This window comes from Ovis canadensis, chromosome 7 (genome assembly GCF_042477335.2).
Source record: "Ovis canadensis isolate MfBH-ARS-UI-01 breed Bighorn chromosome 7, ARS-UI_OviCan_v2, whole genome shotgun sequence".
NCBI classification, from domain to species: Eukaryota; Metazoa; Chordata; class Mammalia; order Artiodactyla; family Bovidae; genus Ovis; species Ovis canadensis.
Genome location: NC_091251.1, coordinates 97,029,126 through 97,051,415, shown reverse-complemented (window position 1 = coordinate 97,051,415; position 22,290 = coordinate 97,029,126). Strand labels below are relative to the sequence as shown.

Here is a 22,290-nt window from a genome sequence, read left to right as displayed (position 1 = left end):
ACTGTTGTCTTAATTTGTGAATCTCTAGTAATATGTGACGTGGAACAACTTTTCATATGTTTATTTGCCATCTGTATGTCTTCTTTGATGAGGTACCAGTTCAGATCTTTTGCCCATTTTTTAATTGAGTTGTTTGTTTACTTATTGTTGAGTTTTAAGAATTCTTTGTATATACTGAATACAAGTCCTTTCTCAGATTTGTGTCTTGCAAATATTTTCTCCCAGTCTGTGTCTTTTGTATTCTCTTAATTGTAGGCTATTTTTCAGGGATACAGACAGTGTGGTATATAGATATAGATGGGATATATATACATATATACACACACACATAAATATATACAATAAAATACTATTCAGCCATAAAAAAAGGAATGAAACAGTGCCGTTTGCAGCCACATGGACCTAAAGATTATCATACTAAGTGAAGTAAATCATACAGAGAAAGGCAAATATTGTATGATATCACTTACAAGTAGAATAAAAAATGATTAAAATGAACTTATATACAAAATAGAAACAGATTCATAGACACAAAAACCAAACTTACAATTACCAAAGGGGAAAGATGGCAGGGAGGGATAAATTGGGAGTTTGGGAGTAATATACACACACTACTAAATATAAAATAGATAACAAAAAATAAAAATAAAGTATCCCTCCTGTTCACTAAAAAAATAAAAATAAAATAAAATAAAATAGATAACAACAAGGGCCCACAGGATAGCATAGGGAACTATATTCAATACTTTGTAATGACCTAGATGGGAAAAGAATCTGAAAAAGAAAATACATGTTTCTTCATGGATGTAACTGAATCACTTTGCTGTACACCTGAAACTAACATAACATTGTAAATCAACTATACTTTAATAAAACTAAATGAATAAAAATTAGAGGCCATTTTTCACTTCTGTGTTTTTCAAGTAAATGTTTAAATAAAGAAGACAACAGTGAACAAGAATGACTTAGTTTAGCCTCTCTTGCCTGATTAGAGGACTAGAACCAAGTCTAGTGAGGAGGAATCCACGTCTACATGTTTTACTTTTGAACAGTTTTGTATTTCTGAAACTAATTTTTAAAACTCCATTCATTGTTTTTATCTACAGTTTATGAAGAAAGAACCCCCTCCCCATCCCCCCCCCTTTTTTTTTGCAAGGCCTAATTAAAGAACTGCTATTCAGTATGTGGGAGCGGCAGAAATTGGACTCCAGGGCACCTTTGTGGGTCAGCTACTTCGTGGTGGGGGCGCCCAGTCAGGGATGGAGTGTGAATGAGGGGCTGCCTCTCCTTCCACCTACCGGATGCAGAAAGTGGGGGGTGTACCTGACCAGGCCCCTCCAAGTCAGTTCCCTGAGAAGCTGAATGTTTTACTTGAGCTTATTTCAGGAGACTCACAGCAATGACCTTGGTTGGACTCCTTTCTTCCCTTTGTAATGAGGAAAGGGACTCTCTAGAGCTCTGGCTGGAAGCTGCTTAGAAATGCAAAGGTTCAGCTACTTGAAGGGAAAGCATTTGAGGGAAATCTCCCCTGTGCCTTCAAAGAGGAACAGAGCTTTTTCAGAAACCAGGTGTAAAGACGGAGAGTTCAGAGGCTCTGGTCCCTGGGCCCAGAGGAGGTTTCTTCCCAGGCAGTGTTATGCAAATCTCACTTAATAGAAGAGTAGACCGACTCTTTATTCCCAGCAAAGAAAAACAGGGAAGGAGAAATAATACCCTTCACATTTGGACTATAAATACCACAGTAAATAGGGCTGGAAGGGAAGGATTGAGGCCTTGGGGGAGCTTGTATCCACTGTGAGGCCTACAGCTGGTGCTTCAGCACTGCTTCTCATGGGAAGGACTGGAGGAGCTGGATTGAGGGGCTGGAATGGACACCGATTGGAACAACCGCCCCAAGGACACAGCCACCGCTGCCTGGTAGCCCCTCTGTCATCTAAGAGCAGCAGATGGCTGAGAAGAAAACGTTCCCTGTTCGCTGACCATCGGGGATCAAAGGGACCAGGACTGCTGTCAAAGATTAAAGCATTGAAATGAGAACTACCTTTGGGGGAGCAAAATGATGAAATGGTCACCAAACCAAGATGTGTGCTCAGCCAAAACGGGGTATTGTTTTCCCTCAGAAGGAAAACATGCAGACCCGAGGGTCACCTGACGCCAGGTAGAATCTCCCTACCTGTAGCCCTAGACCTGCCTCCGTCACCTTCCCAAAGGACGGAGACCTCCTAAAGGCAGGGGTTCCATCAGGTCTCTATTTGTTTTCCAGCCTGGCTCAATAAAATGTTGCTGGGATTGAATCTGGTGGTGCTAACTGCCTCAGTTTCCTCATCATTAAAATGCAACTTAAAATTATAACAAGAAGCTAGCACATGGTAAATACTCAATAGACATTAATATATGTCCTTTGTTCGTTGTGAAGTCATATTCTGCTGTAATTGTGTAGTAATCTGTTTTTTTTTGGCTACTCTCTGTTGCAGACAGGATCTTAGTTCCCTGACCAGGGATCAAACCCATGCCCCCTTGCATTGGGAGCCTGGAGTTCTGACCACTGGATCACCAGGCAAGTCTTTGATAATTTCTTTTTCACAGCTACATAATCATAAGTCTGTTAAACTTTATAACCACAGTGGTAAAGAACCAGCCTGCCAATGCAGGAGAAATAAGAGACATGGGTTTGATCTCTGGGTCAGGAAGATCCCTTGGAGGAAGGCATAGTAACCCACTCTAGCATTCTTGCCTGGAGAATCCTCATGGACAAAGGAGCCTGGCGGGCTACAGTCCATGAGGTCACAAAGAGTCAGACATAACTGGAGCGACTTAGCATGCATGCACCCATTAACTCAGAAAACGGTGTATCAAGACACTAAAACTCAAGTTTTGACTGAGACACCAAAGCATAACACTTTGATATTATGATACATGATATCTGCACATCACCAAGTGCAGACTTTACACGTTTTAAAGAACTGGTTTCAAGGTAGCTGGACCTTTATCCAATTTGTGAATATAAAAGGGGCTTTTAGGCTTGGAGAAATGGGGAAAGCATTTGTAGAGCCAGTTCTTGGAGAAAAGAAACCTTGCTGTGGTGCTGAGTCCCCATCTCCACCAGGCTGCACGGAGGAATGCTGCCTCCTTTTCCTCAAGCCAACTGAAGAGGGGGCTGCCCCTGGAGCCCCTTGAGGAGATAGTTGTGCCGGGCCGGGTCTGTGTGCCCCAGTGTCTCTGGGCAAGGCATGACTGAGATCTTCCTAAGGCCGGTGTGGGCTGGCCTGCGTCTGTCTAATAAGGCTGTCTAGAAAATCCTGGATGTACCAGCAAGAAATTGGAGGTGAGAGACAGTCTCCTCGGCCCCAGGAAAATTGCTTCCTGCAAATATATTTGCCCAGGTAGAGGGACACACAGATGGAGAGTTCCCTGGAGACATAACCTAGGGAAAAAGAATTCGCTTTAAATATTTGCCAGACCCTGCGCATCTGGGTCCTAACAGTTCTAGGTCAAGAGCCCATTCCTAACCCCTCATCAGTGCTTCAACCCTGAGCTCCATCCCTGGGAGGAGCCAGAAACTGGCCAGCCAACTTGGGGTGAAGGAAGGGAGAAGACAGCGAGGAGCAGCGTAGAAGAGATCCCCAGCTGTGCCTCCCAGCTGCCCGCTCTCAGCCTGATGCAGGCCTGTGCCGGTGCGCAGGGAGAAGACCTGAGCCGACGAAGCCTGGGGTTTCTAAGGAACAAGTTGACACTTAGAATGGCGCAGGACTGTCTCTTACCTGAGAATCAGCGGAAAAGCCCCAGGCCTGCTGGAATTTTCACCCTGGGGCAAGGAAAGATGATCCTTGTTGGATATATTTCAAAGAGATCATGGGAGATAACACGGTAAGCTGTATTTTAATTTAGCTTGAGTTGTGCGTTCACAATAGCCAGCACCTTTCGGTCCATGGTAGCTCTTAGCCTCACTGGATCTGCCAGCTGCTACGGTGGCAGCATATATGGCGACATGGTATCTACGGCAGAGCAGCTGGTGCTGCAGCCTGGCCCTGCTGTAAGCACTTTCTTGTTCCAGGCACCATTCAAAACGAGTAGCTTTCTAAGCCACTGATAAATAGGTTAGAGCAGTCGGACACGACTGAAGTGACTTAGCAGTAGCAGTTAGCAGTAGTCCTAAGTGAGATGTACATATGTATTGCCTCCAAAATTCTGAAGCAGTCTACCAGGCCCTGTGCTTCTTAGTGATGGAGTGCGAGGGGCAATTGTCTGTCCTTAATTTTCAAGGTGAAAGTCCCTCAGTCGGGTCCGACTCTTTGTGACCCCATGGACTATACAGTCCATGGAATTCTTCAAGCCAGAATACTGGAGTGGGTAGCCGTTCCCTTTTCCAGGGGATCTTCCCAACCCAGGGATCGAACCCAGGTCTCCCACACTCAGTTCACTTCAGTTCAGTTCAGTTGCTCGGTCATGTCTGACTCTTTGCAACCCCATAAATCACAGCACACCAGGCCTCCCTGTCCATCACCAACTTCCGGAGTTCACTCAGAGTCACATCCATCGAGTCAGTGATGCCATCCAGCCATCTCATCCTCGGTCGTCCCCTTCTCCTCCTGTCCCCAATCCCTCCCAGCATCAGAGTCTTCTCCAATGAGTCAACTCTTCGCATGAGGTGGCCAAAGTACTGGAGTTTCAGCTTTAGCATCATTCCTTCCAAAGAAATCCCAGGGTTGATCTCCTAAAGGAGATTCTAAAGAATGGACTGGTTGGATCTCCTTGCAGTCCAAGGGACTCTCAAGAGTCTTCTCCAACACCACAGTTCAAAAGCATCAATTCTTCGGCACTCTGCCTTCTTCATGGTCCAACTCTCACATCCATACATGACTACTGGAAAAACCATAGCCTTGACTAGACGGACCTTAGCCGGCAGAGTAATGTCTCTGCTTTTGAATATGCTATCTAGGTTGGTCATAACTTTTCTTCCAAGGAGTAAGCATCTTTTAATTTCATGGCTGCAGTCACCATCTGCAGTGATTTTGGAGCCCCCAAAAATAAAGTCTGACACTGTTTCCATTGTTTCCCCATCTATTTCCCATGAAGTGATGGGACCGGATGCCATGATCTTTGTTTTCTGAATGTTGAGCTTTAAGCCAACTTTTTCACTCTCCTCTTTCACTTTCATCAAGAGGCTCTTTAGTTCTTCTTCACTTTCTGCCATAAGGGTGGTGTCATCTGCATATCTGAGGTTATTGATATTTCTCCTGGCAATCTTGATTCCAGCTTGTGTTTCTTCCAGTCCAGCGTTTCTCATGATGTACTCTGCATAGAAGTTAAATAAGCAGGGTGACAATAGACAGCCTTGACATACTCCTTTCCCTATTTGGAACCAGTCTGTTGTTCCATGTCCAGTTCTAACTATTGCTTCCTGACCTGCATACAGATTTCTCAAGAGGCAGGTCAGGTGGTCTGGTATTCCCATCTCTTGAAGAATTTTCCACAGTTTATTGTGATCCACACAGTCAAAGGCTTTGGCATAGTCAATCAAGCAGAAATAGATGTTTTTCTGGAACTCTTGCTTTTTCCATGATCCAGCAGATGTTGGCAATTTGATCTCTGGTTCCTCTGCCTTTTCTAAAACCAGCTTGAACATCTGGAAGTTCACAGTTCACATATTGCTGAAGCCTGGCTTGGAGAATTTTAAGCATTACTTTACTAGCATGTGAGATGAGTGCAATTGTGCGGTAGTTTGAGCATTCTTTGGCATTGCCTTTCTTTGGGATTGGAATGAAAATAGATCTTTTCCAGTCCTGTGGCCACTGCTGAGTTTTCCAAATTTGCTGGCTTATTGAGTGCAGCACTTTCACAGCATCATCTTTCAGGATTTGAAATAGCTCAACTGGAATTCCATCACCTCCACTAGCTTTGTTCGTAGTGATGCTTTCTAAGGCCCACTTGACTTCACATTCCAGGATGTCTGGCTCTAGATTAGTGATCACACCATCGTGATTATCCAGGTCATGAAGATCCTTTTTGTACAGTTCTTCTGTGTATTCTTGCCATCTCTTCTTAATATATTCTGCTTCTGTTAGGTCCATACCATTTCTGTCCTTTATCGAGCCCATCTTTGCATGAAATGTCCCCTTGGTATCTCTAATTTTCTTGAAGAGATCTCTAGTCTTTCCCATTCTGTTCTTTTCCTCTATTTCTTTGCACTGATCGCTGAAGAAGGCTTTCTAATCTCTTCTTGCTATTCTTTGAAACTCTGCATTCAGATATTTATATCTTTCTTTTTCTCCTTGGCTTTTCACCTCTCTTCTTTTCACAGCTATTTGTAAGGCTTCCCCAGACAGCCATTTTGCTTTTTTCCCATTCTTTTCCATGGGGATGGCCTTGATCCCTGACTCCTGTACAATGTCACGAACCTCAGTCCGTAGTTCATCAGGCACTCTATCTATCAGATTTAGGCCTTTAAATCTATTTCTCACTTCCGCTGTATAATCATAAGGGATTTGATTTAGGTCATACCTGAATGGTCTAGTGGTTTTCCCTGTTTTCTTCAATTTCAGTCTGAATTTGGTAATAAGGAGTTCATGATCTGAGCACTCAGGGGGATTCTTTACCAGCTAAGCCACCAAGGAATCTTGAAGGGGAACTTCCAAACACCTCTGACCACAGGACCACTAAAAACACCATCCCAAGGGACTCCCGTGGTGGTCCAATGGTTAAGACTTCACTTTCAATGCAGGGATTGTGGGTTCAATTCCTGGTCAGGGAGCTAAGATCCTGCTTGCCTTGTGGCCCAAAAAAACAAACATTAAAAAGCAGAAACATTGTTGTAACAAGTTCATTAAAGACTTAAAAATGGTCCACATTAAAAAAAAAACTTACAAACAAACAAACAAACAAACACCACCAACATTCAGTTCAGTTCAGTCACTCAGTCGTGTCCAACTCTTTGCAGCCCCATGGATTGAAGCACGCCAGGCCTCCCTGTTCATCACCAACTCCCAGAGTCTACTCAAGCTCATGTCCATCGAGTCAGTGATGCCATCCAGCCATCTCATCCTCGGTCGTCCCCTTCTCCTCCTGCCCCCAATCCCTCCCAGCATCAGAGTCTTTCCCAATGAGTCAACTCTTCGCATGAGGTGGCCAAAGTACTGGAGTTTCAGCTTTAGCATCATTCCTTCCAAAGAAATCCCAGGGCTGATCTCCTTTAGAATGGACTGGTTGGATCTCCTTGCAGTCCAGGGGACTCTCAAGAGTCTTCTCCAACACCACAGTTCAAAAGCATCAATTCTTCGGCACTCAGCCTTCTTCACAGTCCAACTCTCACATCCATACATGACTACTGGAAAAACCATAGCCTTGACTAGACAGACCTTTGTTGGCAAAGTAATGTCTCTGCTTTTGAATATGCTATCTAGGTTGGTCATAACTTTTCTTCCAAGGAGTATGTGTCTTTTAATTTCATGGCTGCAGTCACCATCTACAGTGATTTTGGAGCCCCCCAAAATAAACTCTGATGCTATTTCCACTGTTTCCCCATCTATTTCCCATGAAGTGATGGGACCAGATGCCATGATCTTTGTTTTCTGAATGTTGAGGTTTAAGCCAACTTTTTCCCTCTCCTCTTTCACTTTCATCAAGAGGCTTTTTAGTTCCTCTTCACTTTCTGCCATAAGGGTGATGTCATTTGCATATCTGAGGTTGTTGATATTTCTCCCGGCAATCTTGATTCCAGCTTGTGCTCCTTCCAGCCCAGCGTTTCTCATGATGTACTCTGCATATAAGCTAAATAAGCAGCCACATGCAGATCCCTAAACCCTCATGAATGGGACTCTCTCCCACCCTCCGGTGCTCATGCACCTTACAATGGCATCTAGGGCACTGTCTGCTCTGCAAGTCGCACCAGCACTGTGCCAACCATATAACGGGAGCAACTGGACTCTCTGGAATGCCAAGGGGATCAAAGCGCCTGTGGGTTAGACTCTGATGGGGGGCAAGAGAGTTAATACAGCCCTTGGGCTAGACAGTACATGGACACTTCTGCCTTTCTCATGTATAAGTGAGCTGGTTTAATTGATTTTGCTTATTGATGGGAATTGAGTAGAATGCATTTATCAATTAATAGCTGCTTGGGGCTTCCCTGATAGTTCAGTTGATAAAGAATCTGCCTGCAATGCAGAAGACCCAGTTCAACTCCTGGGTTGGGAAGATCCGCTGGAAAAGGGATAGGCTACCCACTCCAGTATTCTTGGGCTTCCCCTGGTGGCTCAGCTGGTAAAGAATCTGTCCACAATGTTGGAGACCTGGGTTCAATCCCTGGGTTGGGAAGATCCCCTAGAGAAGGAAACAGCTACCCACTCCAGTATTCTGGCCTAAAGAATTCCATGGACTGTATAGTCCATGGGGTCACAAAGAGTGAGCGACTTTGCAATTGAGTGACTTTCACTTTCACTTACCAAAGACCAGGAGCAGTGTAACCTGTTCTAATCATGATAACACCCCAAGCATGGCAGCTGTAGGAGGGAATACCACTTGGTAAGGTTTACACTGTTACATCATCACCCACCACCATCCATCTGATTTCGCAGAGATCAAACAAGTGAGTTCTACAAGAATATGATATAAATCACCACCACCCTTTGCATCCTTTAAGTCTTTGCTGGCGGTGCTGTTCCCTGCAGTTGCACCTAGGATGTAGTGTCATTTCATGTCTTGGCTGGGGATGCTATAGTTTCAAGCACTCCCATTCAGTTTTTTCCTACCAAAACACTCTTTATCAGTCAGGAGCTGGGGAAAGAGCCATAAGAAGGCTCTGTGGGCCCAAAAACCCACTGGAGGCAGACATAGGCCAGGACATTTCTTATCCCCTGTCCTCCATAAACCCATCTCCAGCCAGAAGAGCATGATAGCAGGAGGGCTGGTATCAGTGACATCTCACACCCTTAGTTTTAATGCGGGTGCTGGGATTGATTCAATGGTGGTCAAGAGATGTGATAATTCCCTTCCCTCCTGTATAGTTACTCTTTAAGGAAGGACTGGGAAAATGTTTATTGAATACATGTGATGGTAACATAGGGGTTTTCCTCAAGGGGACCCTGCCTATCCTTCAGTCAGTGGGCTCTGGGTCTGGGAACTGACTTAGATCTAGAAAGTATATGAGGCTCTTGCTGTCCATGGTACCAGTTAATGGCCTTCATCTGGCCTCTTAGTTCAGTTCAGTTCATTTCAGTTCAGTCGCTCAGTTGTGTCTGACTCTTTGCGACCCCATGAATTGCAGCACACCAGGCTTCCCTGTTCATCAGCAACTCCCGCAGTTCACTCAAACTCATGTGCATTGAGTCAGTGATGCCATCCAGCCATCTCATCCTCTGTCGCCCCCTTCTCCTCCTACCCCCAATCCCTCCCAGCACCAGGGTCTTTTCCAATGAGTCAAATCTTTGCATGAGGTGACCAAAGTATTGGAGTTTCAGCCTCAGCATCAGTCCTTCCAATGAACACCCAGACTAGTCTCCTTTAGGCCTCTACCACTCTGGAATTCCATAATCCCCACTGACACTAGGGAACTCCAGTTCTATGGCAACATCCCCTGTTGTCCAGCCTGGCCTATAGAGGTGGCCAGTTCAGGGCTTCTCCAAGATGCCAGTGGCCCCCTCTCCGGTATGTCATCACCATCTTAGTGACGTTCCAGCCCTCCTGAGAAGCATGGTCAGGTGACATCTCACATAACAAATCCATCTGACCACAGCTGAGCAGCTCATCTGACCATGGCCCCCTCCCAGGACCTTAGGACCTTCCGACACTTCCTTAATTCTCTGCCAAGGCGAGCTGAGCACCTCCACCTCATTTACTCTAGGTTCATATCATCTGTGGCCTCCCCAGGTGGCACTAGTGGTAAAGAACCTGTCAAAGAGGAGACATAAGAGACGCACATTCAACCCCTCGGTCAGGAAGATTCCCTGGAGGAGGACATGGCAACTCACTCCAGTATTCTTGCCTGGAGAATCCCATGGACAGAGGAGCCTGGCGGGCTACAGTCTATAGGGTTGCACAGAGTTGGACACGACTGAAGTGACTTAGCATGCATGCACATATCTTGTAAAAGCTTTGAGGAGCCACACCAGTCATGTATTAACGTACATTCCAACATCAATGCCAGGGCATTGAACCTTGGTCACAGGTGAGTGTTTCCATATAAAAAAATCATCCCCTTCCCAGATATATTCTGGGTCCCTCAAGACCTAATCATTCTTCTCTCTCTCTCTTTTTTAGTGAAACAAGTCTTTATTAGGAGGAAAAAAGAGTACAGTATGTATGGATAGACACAGGCAGTCTCAGAGAGAGAGAGAGGATGGCTGAGTCATGCCCTTGTGGCTGTTTAAATCCCTTATAAAGACCCGATCATTCTTATTTGTCTTTCCCTGATGCCTGATAATACAGATCAGCCATGTCCTGAAGTTCTTTCAACAGATAAGTGATGTTCTTCTGGAGCAGGGACTGTTTTCCCCCTGCTCGCACTGAACTGAGAGGTGACCTTGTTTATCTGCCTGGCAGTAATGAGGGTAGCAGAGGTGGATCTTGAGGGTAAACATCATGCTGCTCTGACAGCGATCCTTCCATGGTCTCCAAGCAAGGGGAGGCTGATTTTAAGGGGCAGGGGACTGCTTCTGCCAGTCCAGAGGGCTCAAGGGATTCTAGAGTTTCAGAGTCTCATTTATCCAAAGGCCCCATTTCAGGTCTCAAGCTTCTACATTTTTCCCTATTAGCATCCTGACTTTGAGACTGAAAATTTCTCAAAGATGGACATTGCCGCTGCTGCTGCTGCTGCTAAGTTGCTTCAGTCGTGTCCAACTCTGTGCAACCCCATAAACGGCAGTCCACCAAGCTCCTCCGTCCCTGGGATTCTCCAGGCAAGAATACTGGAGTGGGTTGCCATTTCCTTCTCCAATGCATGAAAGTGAAAAGTGAAAGTGAAGTCGCTCAGTTGTGTCTGACTCTGCGCAACTCCATTGATTGTAGCCTACCAGGCTCCTCCATCCATGGGATTTTCCAGGCAAGAGTACCGGAGGGGGTTGCCAGTTCCAGGATGGACATTGGTTCTTCTTAATGGGTCTGCCATCCTTACAGTTAGATTCTGGGCCTGACTCTCAGCACAGTGTGCCTGAGACAAGTGTCTCCTTAAATACTACCAAAAAATGCACTCTGATTTTCACAGCGCATCTTGAGTTTATAGTTGCCTAACTCAAGCTTGCTCCTTGGAAGGAAAGTTATGACCAACCTAGACAGCATATTGAAAAGCAGATACAGTACTTTGTCAACAAAGCTCTATCTAGTCAAGGCTATGGTGTTTCCAGGAGTCATGTATGGATGTGAGAGTTGGACTCTAAAGAAAGCTGAGTACCGAAGAATTGATGCTTTTGAACTGTGGTGTTGGAGAAGACTCTTGAGAGTCCCTTGGACTGCAAGGAGATCCAACAAGTCCACCCTAAAGGAGATCAGTCCTGAATATTCATTGGAAGGACTGATGTTGAAGCTGAAACTCCAATACTTTGGCCACCTGATGCAGAGAGCTGACTCATTTGAAAAGACCCCGATGCTGGGAAAGATAGAAGGCAGGAGGAGAAGGGGATGACAGAGGATGAGATGGTTAGATGGCAGTGGACATGAATTTGGGTAAACTCCGGGAGTTGGTGATGGACAGAGAGGCCGGGCGTGCTGCAATCCATGGGGTCGCAAAGAGTCAGACATGACTGAGCAACTGAACTGAACTGAACTGAACTCAAGCTTTATATTTTCTTTTTCTGAGGCTTTCAAAATGGTTAACAAAAGGCAACTGACTCGAACTTTCTAAGTTATCCCCATGCCATCCAGCTGCCCGAGATCACTTGCCTTTCTACCCATATCACATATGACATCTCGATCTACGCAGAAGAGTCTGAGGAACTGCAATAGGTCAGGGATTCTCGCCACCCCACTGACTGTCACTGCAAATAGGCTCAGGTCTGAACATCCCATCCTAAATGTCCCCGAGGGTCTGATTTCTAGGACTGCTTCTAGGTGCCAGGCACTGGGGTTGCCTGTGTAGAGACGCCATCCTCATGGCACTTACACAGAAAACAGCCTATCTTTGCCAGGGTAGGAGGAGGGCTGGCTTTTAGAATCTCCACCTCTTAGATCCCTATTGTAATAGGCAGAATAATGCCTTCCAAATGCGGAACCTTTGAATATGTTATGTCACATGGCAAGGGGAATGTAAGGTTGCAGATGAAATTTAAAGTTGACCTTAAAATAAGAGTATCCTGCCTTATCCAGGCGGGCCCAATATAATCACAAGCGTCTTTAAAAGATGGAAGGGAGAAGGAGGAAATGTCAGTGTCAGAGTGATTGACAGGAGAAAGACTCAACCAGCCAGTGATGGCTTTTAAGATGAAGGGGTCACGAGCTCATGGAAGGTGGGCAGCCTCTATCAACTGGAAAAAGCTAGAAAATGGATTTCCCCAGAGCCTGCAAAAAGGACGCAGCCTGCTGGCACCTTGCTTTTAACCAGGTGAAACCCATTTTGGACTTCTGCCCTTCAGAGCTCTAAGATACTAAGATTTGTGTTAAGTCTGTGGCACTTTGTTATAGCAGCAAGAGGAATCTAATACCCTGTGACCACTGGGTCTTTGAAAGGCTCCTCCTTTGCCTTAAAGCTGCCCTTAAAGGTGGAGGTGCATTTTACACAGGGATTGGGTTGAAAATCCAGGATGTAACAAGAAAAGTTAGAGTCTGAATTAACCTTGAACATGCCTTCCATGGCTCATTAAGTGGTACAGATCAACTATCCCCAAGGTGCCCTCACCACAGGGCACCCTCACCACCAGGCACACCGCTTGTTAACTAGAAGGGCCAGCTAAACAAATCACACGCTTTGTATCAACTTTCTCTCCCTCAAGGCATGCAATTAAAATTTGCATAAATTCCAAGAGCATATGCTGCGACGACTTTGTAATTTCAGATATTTTTATTTCCTGAGCTTGCCAAGGAAAGGATGGGAAAACAAAACCTTCTATTGGTGTTTGTGGCTTGTTCTTTTTTTTTTTTTTCACTAGGAAATACACCAAGCATACAGAGAAAGTGTGGAAAAGATAACTCACGTGTGTATGCCCAGCACCCATCTCTGACAAATGCAAACATTATTCTACATTTGATTCAGATTTTTAAAAGTTAATGAAATGTTACACATACAGTTGAAACCCAGTGTCCTCTATAGCCTTGCAGATACCATCCCAAAACGCTTCCTCCCCTTCTCCAGGAGTAATTCCCTGTTACTGATTTTGATATTAATGACATTCCTATGCACGCTTTTACACCTCTGTCAACCAGATCTATGTGTACCCATAAGCAATAAAGGATCAATTTCCACGTTTGGAAACTTTGCATAAATGGCACACCACATATATTCTTCTGCAACTAGCTTCCCATTCTCCAGTTCAATAGTGTGTTTCTGAGGTTTATCCACACTGATGCTTGTAGTTCTGATACATTCTTTTTAGCTACCTGCAGAATAATACTCAATTTTATGAAAACACAGTTTATCTGCTCTTCTGTTCATCAGTGTTTAGGTTGTTTCCAACTTCTCTTAAATACAGATGAAGCTTCAGTGAACGTCCTTGTACTTTTCCTTGTGCCCCTATGCTGGAGTTCTTCCAAAAATGTGTACTTAGAAGGGAAATTGCTAGGTCAAAGGATGGGTTTAGCTTTAGTGCCACCGGTTATTGCCAAATTGCTTTGCACAGTCGCATCAATTTCCCACTGGCAGCACAGGTTAGTTCCCTTTAATCTGAATCCTGACCAGCACTACTGCTTACTGCCCATCTGCTAATGGGTCTTATCCTTCTCAGGCTGCCCAGTTGATTCTCATAGCAACCCTGGGCAGAGGTGGTACACATTTCATTTATGACCACTGGGCAGGAAGGCACAAGAAAGCCCAGGGAGAGGATAATGAATCCAATATAGCTGGCTGTGACTGTTCAGGAGCCGAGCAAACTCTCGTATCCCAGTGTCCATTGCTATGGGAACTGGATACATGGCCAGAACACTAACGCTGCAGCCACCTTTAGGAAATAAGATATTCAAGTGATTTGTACTGTGTGGTAATTAACAACCGTTCATGCTAACAGAGGGCAAGAGACTTACCACTTTGTGGAGCTTTGTGTTTCTGAAAACACTTTTACATGCATTCCGTATTTGACCATGACAACAACCCTATTTAAAAAAAAAAAGACTTAGATTGTTACTGCTCCCACTTAACAGATAAGAAAATTGAGGCTCATGGCTAGTCAGTAGAAGATTGGATCGTGAACCTAGTAGCCTTTAAAGTGGTCTTCTGTACTTACACTTGGAGATGGGTGTCTGAGAGCTGGGAATCCTCAACCCATGCCATTTCCCCTGGCCTCTGCACACAAAACTGAGGTCACAGGACAAACACAGAGCGTCTCCCACAGGGGGAAGTCCCATCCAGCTTTTTACACCTGGAGTCAGATTATAAGAACATTCTGGCTCTGCCACTCAAAGGACTGTGAACTCTGGCAAGTTCCTTCTTCTCTGTGCCTTGGTTTTCTCATCTGCAACATGGAGACGATGGTACCTACCTCCTGACAAGGTCATACAGACTGGCCCCGGTAGCCCATCTAACACGCCAGATGCACAGGAAACCCAAGCACATTAGCTCTTATGAGACAGACGACTGCGACTTCTGGCTTCCCGCAGCAGGGAGCAGGGGTCCTGGTGAGGAAGGGTGCATCTCGGCACAGCGCGTGCCACTGATTCTGGGAGACAGCGGTCCTCAGAGGCGAAAGATGATACAGGCTGGTAGGTACAGGCTGGCAGCTCCCAGGACAAGACCAGAGGAACCACAGCCAGGGGTGGGCGGTGGTCCTGCCGGAAGGGCACCAGCTCATGTGAGGGGCCTGCAAGTCCACATCTTTGCTTCTCTCAAGGCTTGGCGACTGTCAAAGGATTACAGCCTGGGGGGTTGCTGTGTGCCACCACATCTGCCAGGGAGCTGACAGGCCCTGCTTCTAAGGTGAAGCCTGGAGTGGGTCGCCAGGTGGGTAGGGGTGGCACACCAAGTAGGTTGGGTAGAGGGACCTGAGACAAGGAAGTAAGGGACCAAAGGCATTTTAACGACATTTTCTTGGCTCCTGTCCATCCTGGAAGTCCTCATTCAAGACGTGAGAAGCAACCCAAGCTCACTGCTGTCCTTGACATGAAGCCTGACCAGCAGCAACTAGTTATCTAGCCCCAGTGATGGAGGAGAGAGCACACACCAGTAGACAGTAGAAGAGGAGGCTTCAGCTCCTGGTTCTACCTGTTTCCAGCTGTGTAAACATTATTTTGGGGGTTTTTTTGGCTACACCATGCAGGATATGGGACCTCAGTTCCCTGGCCAGGGATCTAACCCACATCCCCTACGCTGGAAGCACAGAGTCTTAACCACTGGACCTCCAGGGAAGTCAAACATTAATTTTTGTAAGCCTCAGCTTGCACAGCTAGTGCAATGGAACTGAAACCCTATCCCATCTACCTCCTGGAGCTGGAATATCAGATGAGCAACACACATAAAAGTGCCTTTTGAGCCATCATGTGCCACGTGAATGGCAGCTCTTGCCTATGGCATCGAGTCCTTCTTGCTCTTCAGGGTGGTGTTCAACTCTGAAGGTGAGGGCGTGGCTGAGACAGCCACACCGTTTGCTCACATCACTGGTCCACTCCACGATCGTGGCACAGCCTGGAACTCCATCCAGCCCTCCCAGAAACTGGCCCTGCAACCATGGCCTCCTTGGCCTCCTGTTCTAATCAGGTGGGATGTTCCCTCACGGGGGCAATCACACAATTAGCTGGCCACAGCGGGAGAGTCACGGGCCTTGGGAAGCCAAGTTCGAGCATCAGCTCTGTTCCTCACTAGCTGGGTGACCTCGGATGAGTCACACACCTTCTCTGAGCCTTAGTTATTTACAAAATGATGGGCACTGATGCCTATTTCATGTTTTGAGAGAAGTGAATGAGATTATATATGCTAGCCACTCTGTTAAGTCCTCAGCAGGGCAAGTTTTAAACTCCCTGGGCCTCGAATTCCTCATCTACAAATTGGGACCATTGCTGCTCCCTGTCAAGGCTGTTGTGAAAATGAACGGTGTATGGAGCACATACAAGATCTAGCTCATGACCATCAGCTCCATACGTGCAGGGCCCAGCGACTACTCAGCACCTTGTAAGAGTCCCTGGCACTCCCGGTTGGCACTTAGGAAACGTGTGTTGAGTGAATAAATGAAGTACTGTGTATATATATATAATAACTTCTCTGAGCCTCGACTTCCTCATCTGTAAAATGGGCATATAAAGACTTACCTGGGAAGGGTTGTTGTGAAAACCAAGGGCCCACGATAGATGCTCCAAACATTCTCTGACACCGCACACCACAGGTGACCAAGTGTGCCCTGTACCCCCATCCCCCAGGCAGACACTACAAGGGGTGGCTGGGTAAGAGTAACGTTTACTGAGTGATACAGAACTGAGTACTATGAAGGGTTTACCAGGATGGAAACACACCCCACCCCCTCCCTGGCCACCCCCCAACACCCAGAGACTACAGTACTTAGAAGTTACACACAATGACCATAACTGCTGGATATTTGTTCATAACAAACAAACCATAGCATATTTATACTGTATCACATCGAGTGATTATAGAAATCCATATATATATTGCTTGTATAAAATCTTTTTTTTTTCGTAAAAAATATTAAAAAAAAAAAAAAGAAAGTATAAAAACCATGTGCAGTTGAAAGCCCTGCCAGGACAGCCAGTCTGTAAACATTCAGTGAGTATGTGCTTTGGAAGGGCGCCTGCGCCTCGTGCCCACGGCAAACTCCAGCAGGGCCGGCCAGGGTGCACCCAGCTGCCACTCTCCAGCAGGGCCCCGCGGGGCCCCGCATCGTGACCCTCTCTCTCCAGCCTTGCACCAGGGTCGGCAGGCAGATGGCAGTGTCACTCAGTTCGATCCTCAGCCGCGCGTTTGGTTGCAACTCATGGCTTTTCCTGGCTGCTCGGAGGTCCCTGGGGTGGGTACCCTGGCAGAGAGCCCAGAGAAGTGCCTGAGGCTGCTTTCCGGCCCCGGGTGCCTCTGTCCTGTCTCCCTGGAGCTGGGCCCCAGCGGGACAGCCCCACCCTCGAGTCTACTTTGGTCTCAGCGCTTGGTCCTTCTGGGTTTCATCAGCCGGCTCTTCCCCTTGTGTGGCTGATCTGAGTTTCACAAAAAAAAAAAAGAAAAAAAAAAAAGCCCGGCCAATTACTGGCTGTGCTGAGCCTCCGGTGTAAAGTTTTTCGCACACCAAGGAAGAGCCCTCTGGTGCCCTCCTCTTCTTCCTCCCTCTTGCCATCTCCTACGCCTCGTTCATCCTTTGTCCTCCTCCTCCCAGCCCACGGTCACTTCTTCTCAAGCTGCTCAAGCAGAGGGTTGCCTTCTGACTCGGGTGTCTTGACGCTGTCGGTCCGAACGATACAGGTGGGACGATGCCGGTTCAACATCAAGATGAGCTGCTGTCGCTCCTGCTTTAGCTCCTCGATCTGGGTCTTCAGCTCAGCGTTCATGAGTTCCAGCCGCTCAGATTCCTGCATGCAAAAACAGAGACGAGGCTTTAAGCTTTCAGTGGGGACCAGCTCCAGGGAGAAGTTCTCCACCTAGGTAGTCACAGGGCGCTCCAGGCTGGTCTTTGTCTATTTTCTGTCAGTTTCCCCCCTGGAGAAGCACAGAATCTGCTACGGGGTCCCTGGGAGTAACTGACTTTGTTCAGGTCCTGCCCGTCATACCAGACACTGGCCCGTGTTACTAGTGGGGTGAATCCAGGGTATACCCTGGGGCCAGCCTGGTTCACGTGCCCCTCTCTTCCCCTACTCAATCCACTCTAGCCACACTGGCTTCCTTTGTGTGTTGTTGTTTAGTTCAGTCATATCTGACTCTCTGCAACCCCATGGACTGTAGCCTGCCCGGCTCCTCTGTCCATAGAATTCTCCAGGCAAGAATACTGGAGTGGGTTGCCATTTCCTTCTCCAGGAGATCTTCCTGACCCAGGGACTGAACCCATCTCCTGCACTGGCAGGTGGATTCTTTACCACTGAGCCACTGGGAAAGCCCAGTGGCTTCCTTGCTGTTGCTCAAATATGCCAAACACTCTCCTGCCTCAGGACCTTTGTACAAGAAACAAAGGGTGGGAGAAGAATGGAGGCCAAGTGGATCCAGAGCAGATGCATGGAGGGTCCACAGAGGGGTTAGAGGTGGCCCACAACGGCAGTGCCACAGAAAGCGCTTTATGTGTGATAAATGCATGTTGGGGATATATTGGCCTGTGGCATCCACAAGCCCAGTGTGGTCATGTAATTCCCCAAACATGTGCTTCCTGGTTATCGGTCTATAATTATTTAAGCAGTCTCTTCCTTATCCCCTGTTAGCTAGAATCTTTGCTCACTGGGAGGCAATCAACAGTCTTCCTTCTGGATCTAAAATGTGGTTTTAAACAATCCCAGGTAAGATTTCCAGAGAACTTCCAGTTCAGTTGAAGAGGCTCCAGGGTGAGGAAGTGATGTTGATTTGATTTATGGGGAGTTTTCTTGTTCATGGGGCTTCCCTGAGAGCTCAGTTGGTAAAGAATCTATCTGCCTGCAATGCAGGAGACCCTGGTTCGATTCCTGGGTTGGGAAGATCCGCTGAAGAAGGGATAGGCTACCCACTCCAGTATTCTTGGGCTTCCCTTGTGCCTCAACTGGTAAAGAATCTGCCTGCAATGCAGAAGACCTGGGTTCTATCCCTGGAAGATCCCCTGGAGAAGGGAAAGGCTACCCACTCCAGTACTCTGGCCTGGAGAATTCCATGGACTATAGAGTCCATGGGGTCACAAAAAGTCGGACATGACTGTGCAACTTTCACTTACTTACAAGTTCGTGACGTAGAGAGGTGATGGGCACACCAGTTCAATACTTGGGAGTCAACACAGTAAAATACAGAAGCGCCTGAGCTGGTATTTCCTGGACTCTATCTAAAAACATATAACCAGTGTGGAGGTTGGAATTCACCCAAAGGCTGGCAAAGGTTGAGACCAGTCATTCCCAACTAGAAGCGATTCTGCCTCCCAGAGACATTTGACAGTATCTGGAGACATTTCATGTTGTCACAACTGGGGAGGGTGGGTGCCCTTGGAATTCAGAGGGTAGGGCTCAGGGATGCTCCTAGACATCCTTTAGCGCACAAGAAGCATCTGGTCCATTGCCGAGCCCGGGCAACCCGCATCCAACAAAGAACGGGCTGTGGTTGTGATGGGCTGAGTGGCCCCTCCCTGCCGGGGCTCAGAGATCCCTCTGGGGCCTCTGGCCTCAGGGCTGCTGTCTTCCCCACATCAGCCAGGCTGACTGAGCTGTTCCTTGTACTCATACCTTGGAGCAGCACAGTGCCTGGGGACTCAGAACTGCTGAGACGTGCAGTCCTCGGGACTAGACACTGAGGGAGAAAAGCCTCAAAGAAGGAAAAAATGCTCGGGGGGGGAAATACCAAAAGCCAGCTAGGGTGGTTTGGGATTCAGCGGGACGAGGAGCGACAGGGAGGCCAGGCTGGTCCACTGTTCTCCTAATACCCCAAGCAGAGAGCCTCTGAGGGCAGGAGAGACCCCACGTGGAACCATGAGTCTGGGGCAGGTAGGGGCTAGGCTTAGCTGCCTGCTCACTGGGTCTACAAGCTGGTGACCATGGGAATGTCTCTGACCCCCCAGACACAATTTGAGCTCCAACTTCAAATCCTCTGAGCTGCTGCCTCTAGGAGTCTTGGTTCAATCCACCCACCCAGGAACAAGGGCTGAGAATCTGCTTTGTGCAGTGAACCCTCTAAGGGGCCCTGAGATCCATGAGCCCCTAACACGGATAGTGTGCAGCTTCCACTCAAGGGGGAGAAGGATCTAGACAGCCAGGCAGAGCTTATCAAGTGCCATCAGCCCTCCGGGGTCTAGAAGACCTTCTGAGAGTGGGCTGAATGACTGGGTCTGATCTTGGGTTTGGAGAAATGGGTTGACTCTGGTTGAGAAGAGACAGTCAGTGGGAGAATGGGAAGATGTTTCAAGAAGCAAGCTCTGAGTGAACCAGGATGCGGACATGGGAGAGTGTCAGATGCGTTTAAGAGATTAAAAATCCTCCCAGATGACCACATGTCACTTTTGGACCTATTAGGGTACCAAGCTGGGAAGGTGGGTTTAGAGCCAAACCTGGGGTTTGGAAATCAGAGTCAAGAGCAAGTTTCTTAACTTCCCTGAACCCCAGTTATCTCCTCTGTAAAAAACATGATGATCGTGGGGGATTAAATGACTTCACGTGGGAAAGGTACTTTGTAAACCAAGGGTTAGGGAGGCTTAAGGAATTTTTGCTTTAAGCCACGAGCAAGGGGGGATGAAGAAGCAAAGGAAGAGAAGCAGAGGAGGAGGCCGTTTCCAAGAAAACTTGGCAGGTCTGGGAGACTGCCTGCGTCTGCAGAGTGGGCGGTGGGTAGACAGCAGCGTGTGAGCATGGGGGAGGGTCCAAGGAAGTGGGGAGGTGGCAGCTGTTCTGGAGGGCGGTGGGCAGGACGAGGAAGGGCTGGGTTGTGCTGGAAATGGAAGTTAGAATGGGACATGCAAGGGGCAGGGACCGGCAGGCCTGCGCACACACCCTCGCCCTTGAAAAGACATCACACCCACCTCACATCTGTATCACACAAAAAGACCAAGTGGGAGTGAGCAACTGGCTTCCCCGTGCATTCATCATAGCAACGGCATGACATTTTGCTGGTTTGAAAATGTACAGGTACATCATGGAATAGCCTGAGCTTCTACAGTCTGACTGTCAGGCTGTAACTAGCTGCTCTGTTGTTGATTTTCTTCTGTTTTATTTATCAATGCTACATACTTATTTACTGGGTAAGTATAAACTGAGTTTCGAAAAATCTTTTTTTAGCTGTGATTGTAGAAGTGGTTTGTGGTTTTAGAACAACAATTACCTAATCTGTTTTTCTAATTAATTCAACCAACATGGGCTAGGATCTTCACACCTTAATTAGGAACTGAACAACTCTGCTTGCATTTTTGTTTATCGTTTTGCCTCTGGTAGATATTTACTGCCCTAGAGAAAATGAAACCATTTGTCATTTCAGAATGGAATTAATGCACGTGAAGGAGGTTCTGCCTCCTCCGTGGCAGTCAGGGAAGGCAGCAGAGAAAACACAGGAAGAGGGCTGAGATGTCCCGGCCGTATGCCCTTGGCCAAGTCATTTCCCTTCTCTGGGCCTCAGTGCCCCCCACCCCCACAGAAAATATGATTGGCCCAGGGGACTTCCAGCATGAAGATTCTCTGACTCTTATTTTTCAAAGTTACCCTAATGCACTTAAAATACAGCCCCACTTCCCAACAAATAGCCTGATGCAGACTTCTGAGCCCCAAATCCCTGTCTGAATTAAAATCTTGACTCTGCCACTTGCCAGCTAGGCTGCTGTGAACAAGATCCCCCGGGGAGGCCAGGCAGTGGAGGAAGCTCTGGGTCCCCATCCTGACTCGGCCACTGTGTGAATCTCTCCGAGCCTCAGAATCTGAGCCAGTGGATGTGGCTGCCTTGCCTCCTCCCAGAGTTACTGTGGCCGTCAAGGAGAGAGTGGCCTTGAAGAGCAACGCACAGCAGCGGAGCGTGTGATGGTTTTAACTGCTGCCCACTCCCAGGGAACCGTGTCCGGCCCAGTGGGGTTGCAGAGGCGGCCCCACAGCAGCCACTGCTCCTGCCCGTGGACAGCAGAGGGGCTCAGGTGGCACTGGGGCCTGCAGGGCAAGGGATCTGACCCAAAGACCTGCCTCTTGCCTCCTTCAGGGCCTTGCCTGGTCGAGGCAGATGACATCTGAGATGCCACAGAAACCGCCTAGCCTGGATATGAGTCCCCAGGGGTCGAGGGTGACTTTTTACATTGTACATATACATGTGTATACGTGCACGTGTGCTCATTCACTTCAGTCGTGTCCAAGTCTGTGCGATGCTATGGACTGCAGTCCGCCAGGCTCCTCTGTCCATGGGATTCTCCAGGCAAGAATACTGGAGTGGGCTGCCGTGTCCTCCTCCAGGGGATCTTCCCGACCCAGGGGCCAAACCTGCGTCTCTTACGTCTCCTGCATCGGCAGGCGGGTTCTTCATCACCAGTGCTACCTCAGAAGCCCATATGTGTGTATGCACGTGTGTGTGTGCGTGTGTGTACACACACATACATATACCTT

At 47.5% G+C, this 22,290-nt stretch overlaps 1 protein-coding gene across 7 annotated transcripts in view; it reads right to left on the bottom strand.

Moving 5' to 3' along the window:
* Positions 1 to 16,496: 16,496 nt before the first annotated feature.
* The window catches only part of JDP2 (Jun dimerization protein 2), a 43,276-nt gene continuing 37,482 nt past the window's right edge, over positions 16,497 to 22,290 (bottom strand). For all 7 annotated transcript variants that reach the window (XM_069595192.1, XM_069595189.1, XM_069595193.1 and 4 more), the window contains one exon: positions 16,497 to 17,634. In XM_069595192.1, coding sequence (XP_069451293.1) covers positions 17,449 to 17,634 — 186 coding nt within the window. In that variant the 3' untranslated portion in view covers positions 16,497 to 17,448. The remainder of the gene's footprint in view (positions 17,635 to 22,290) is intronic.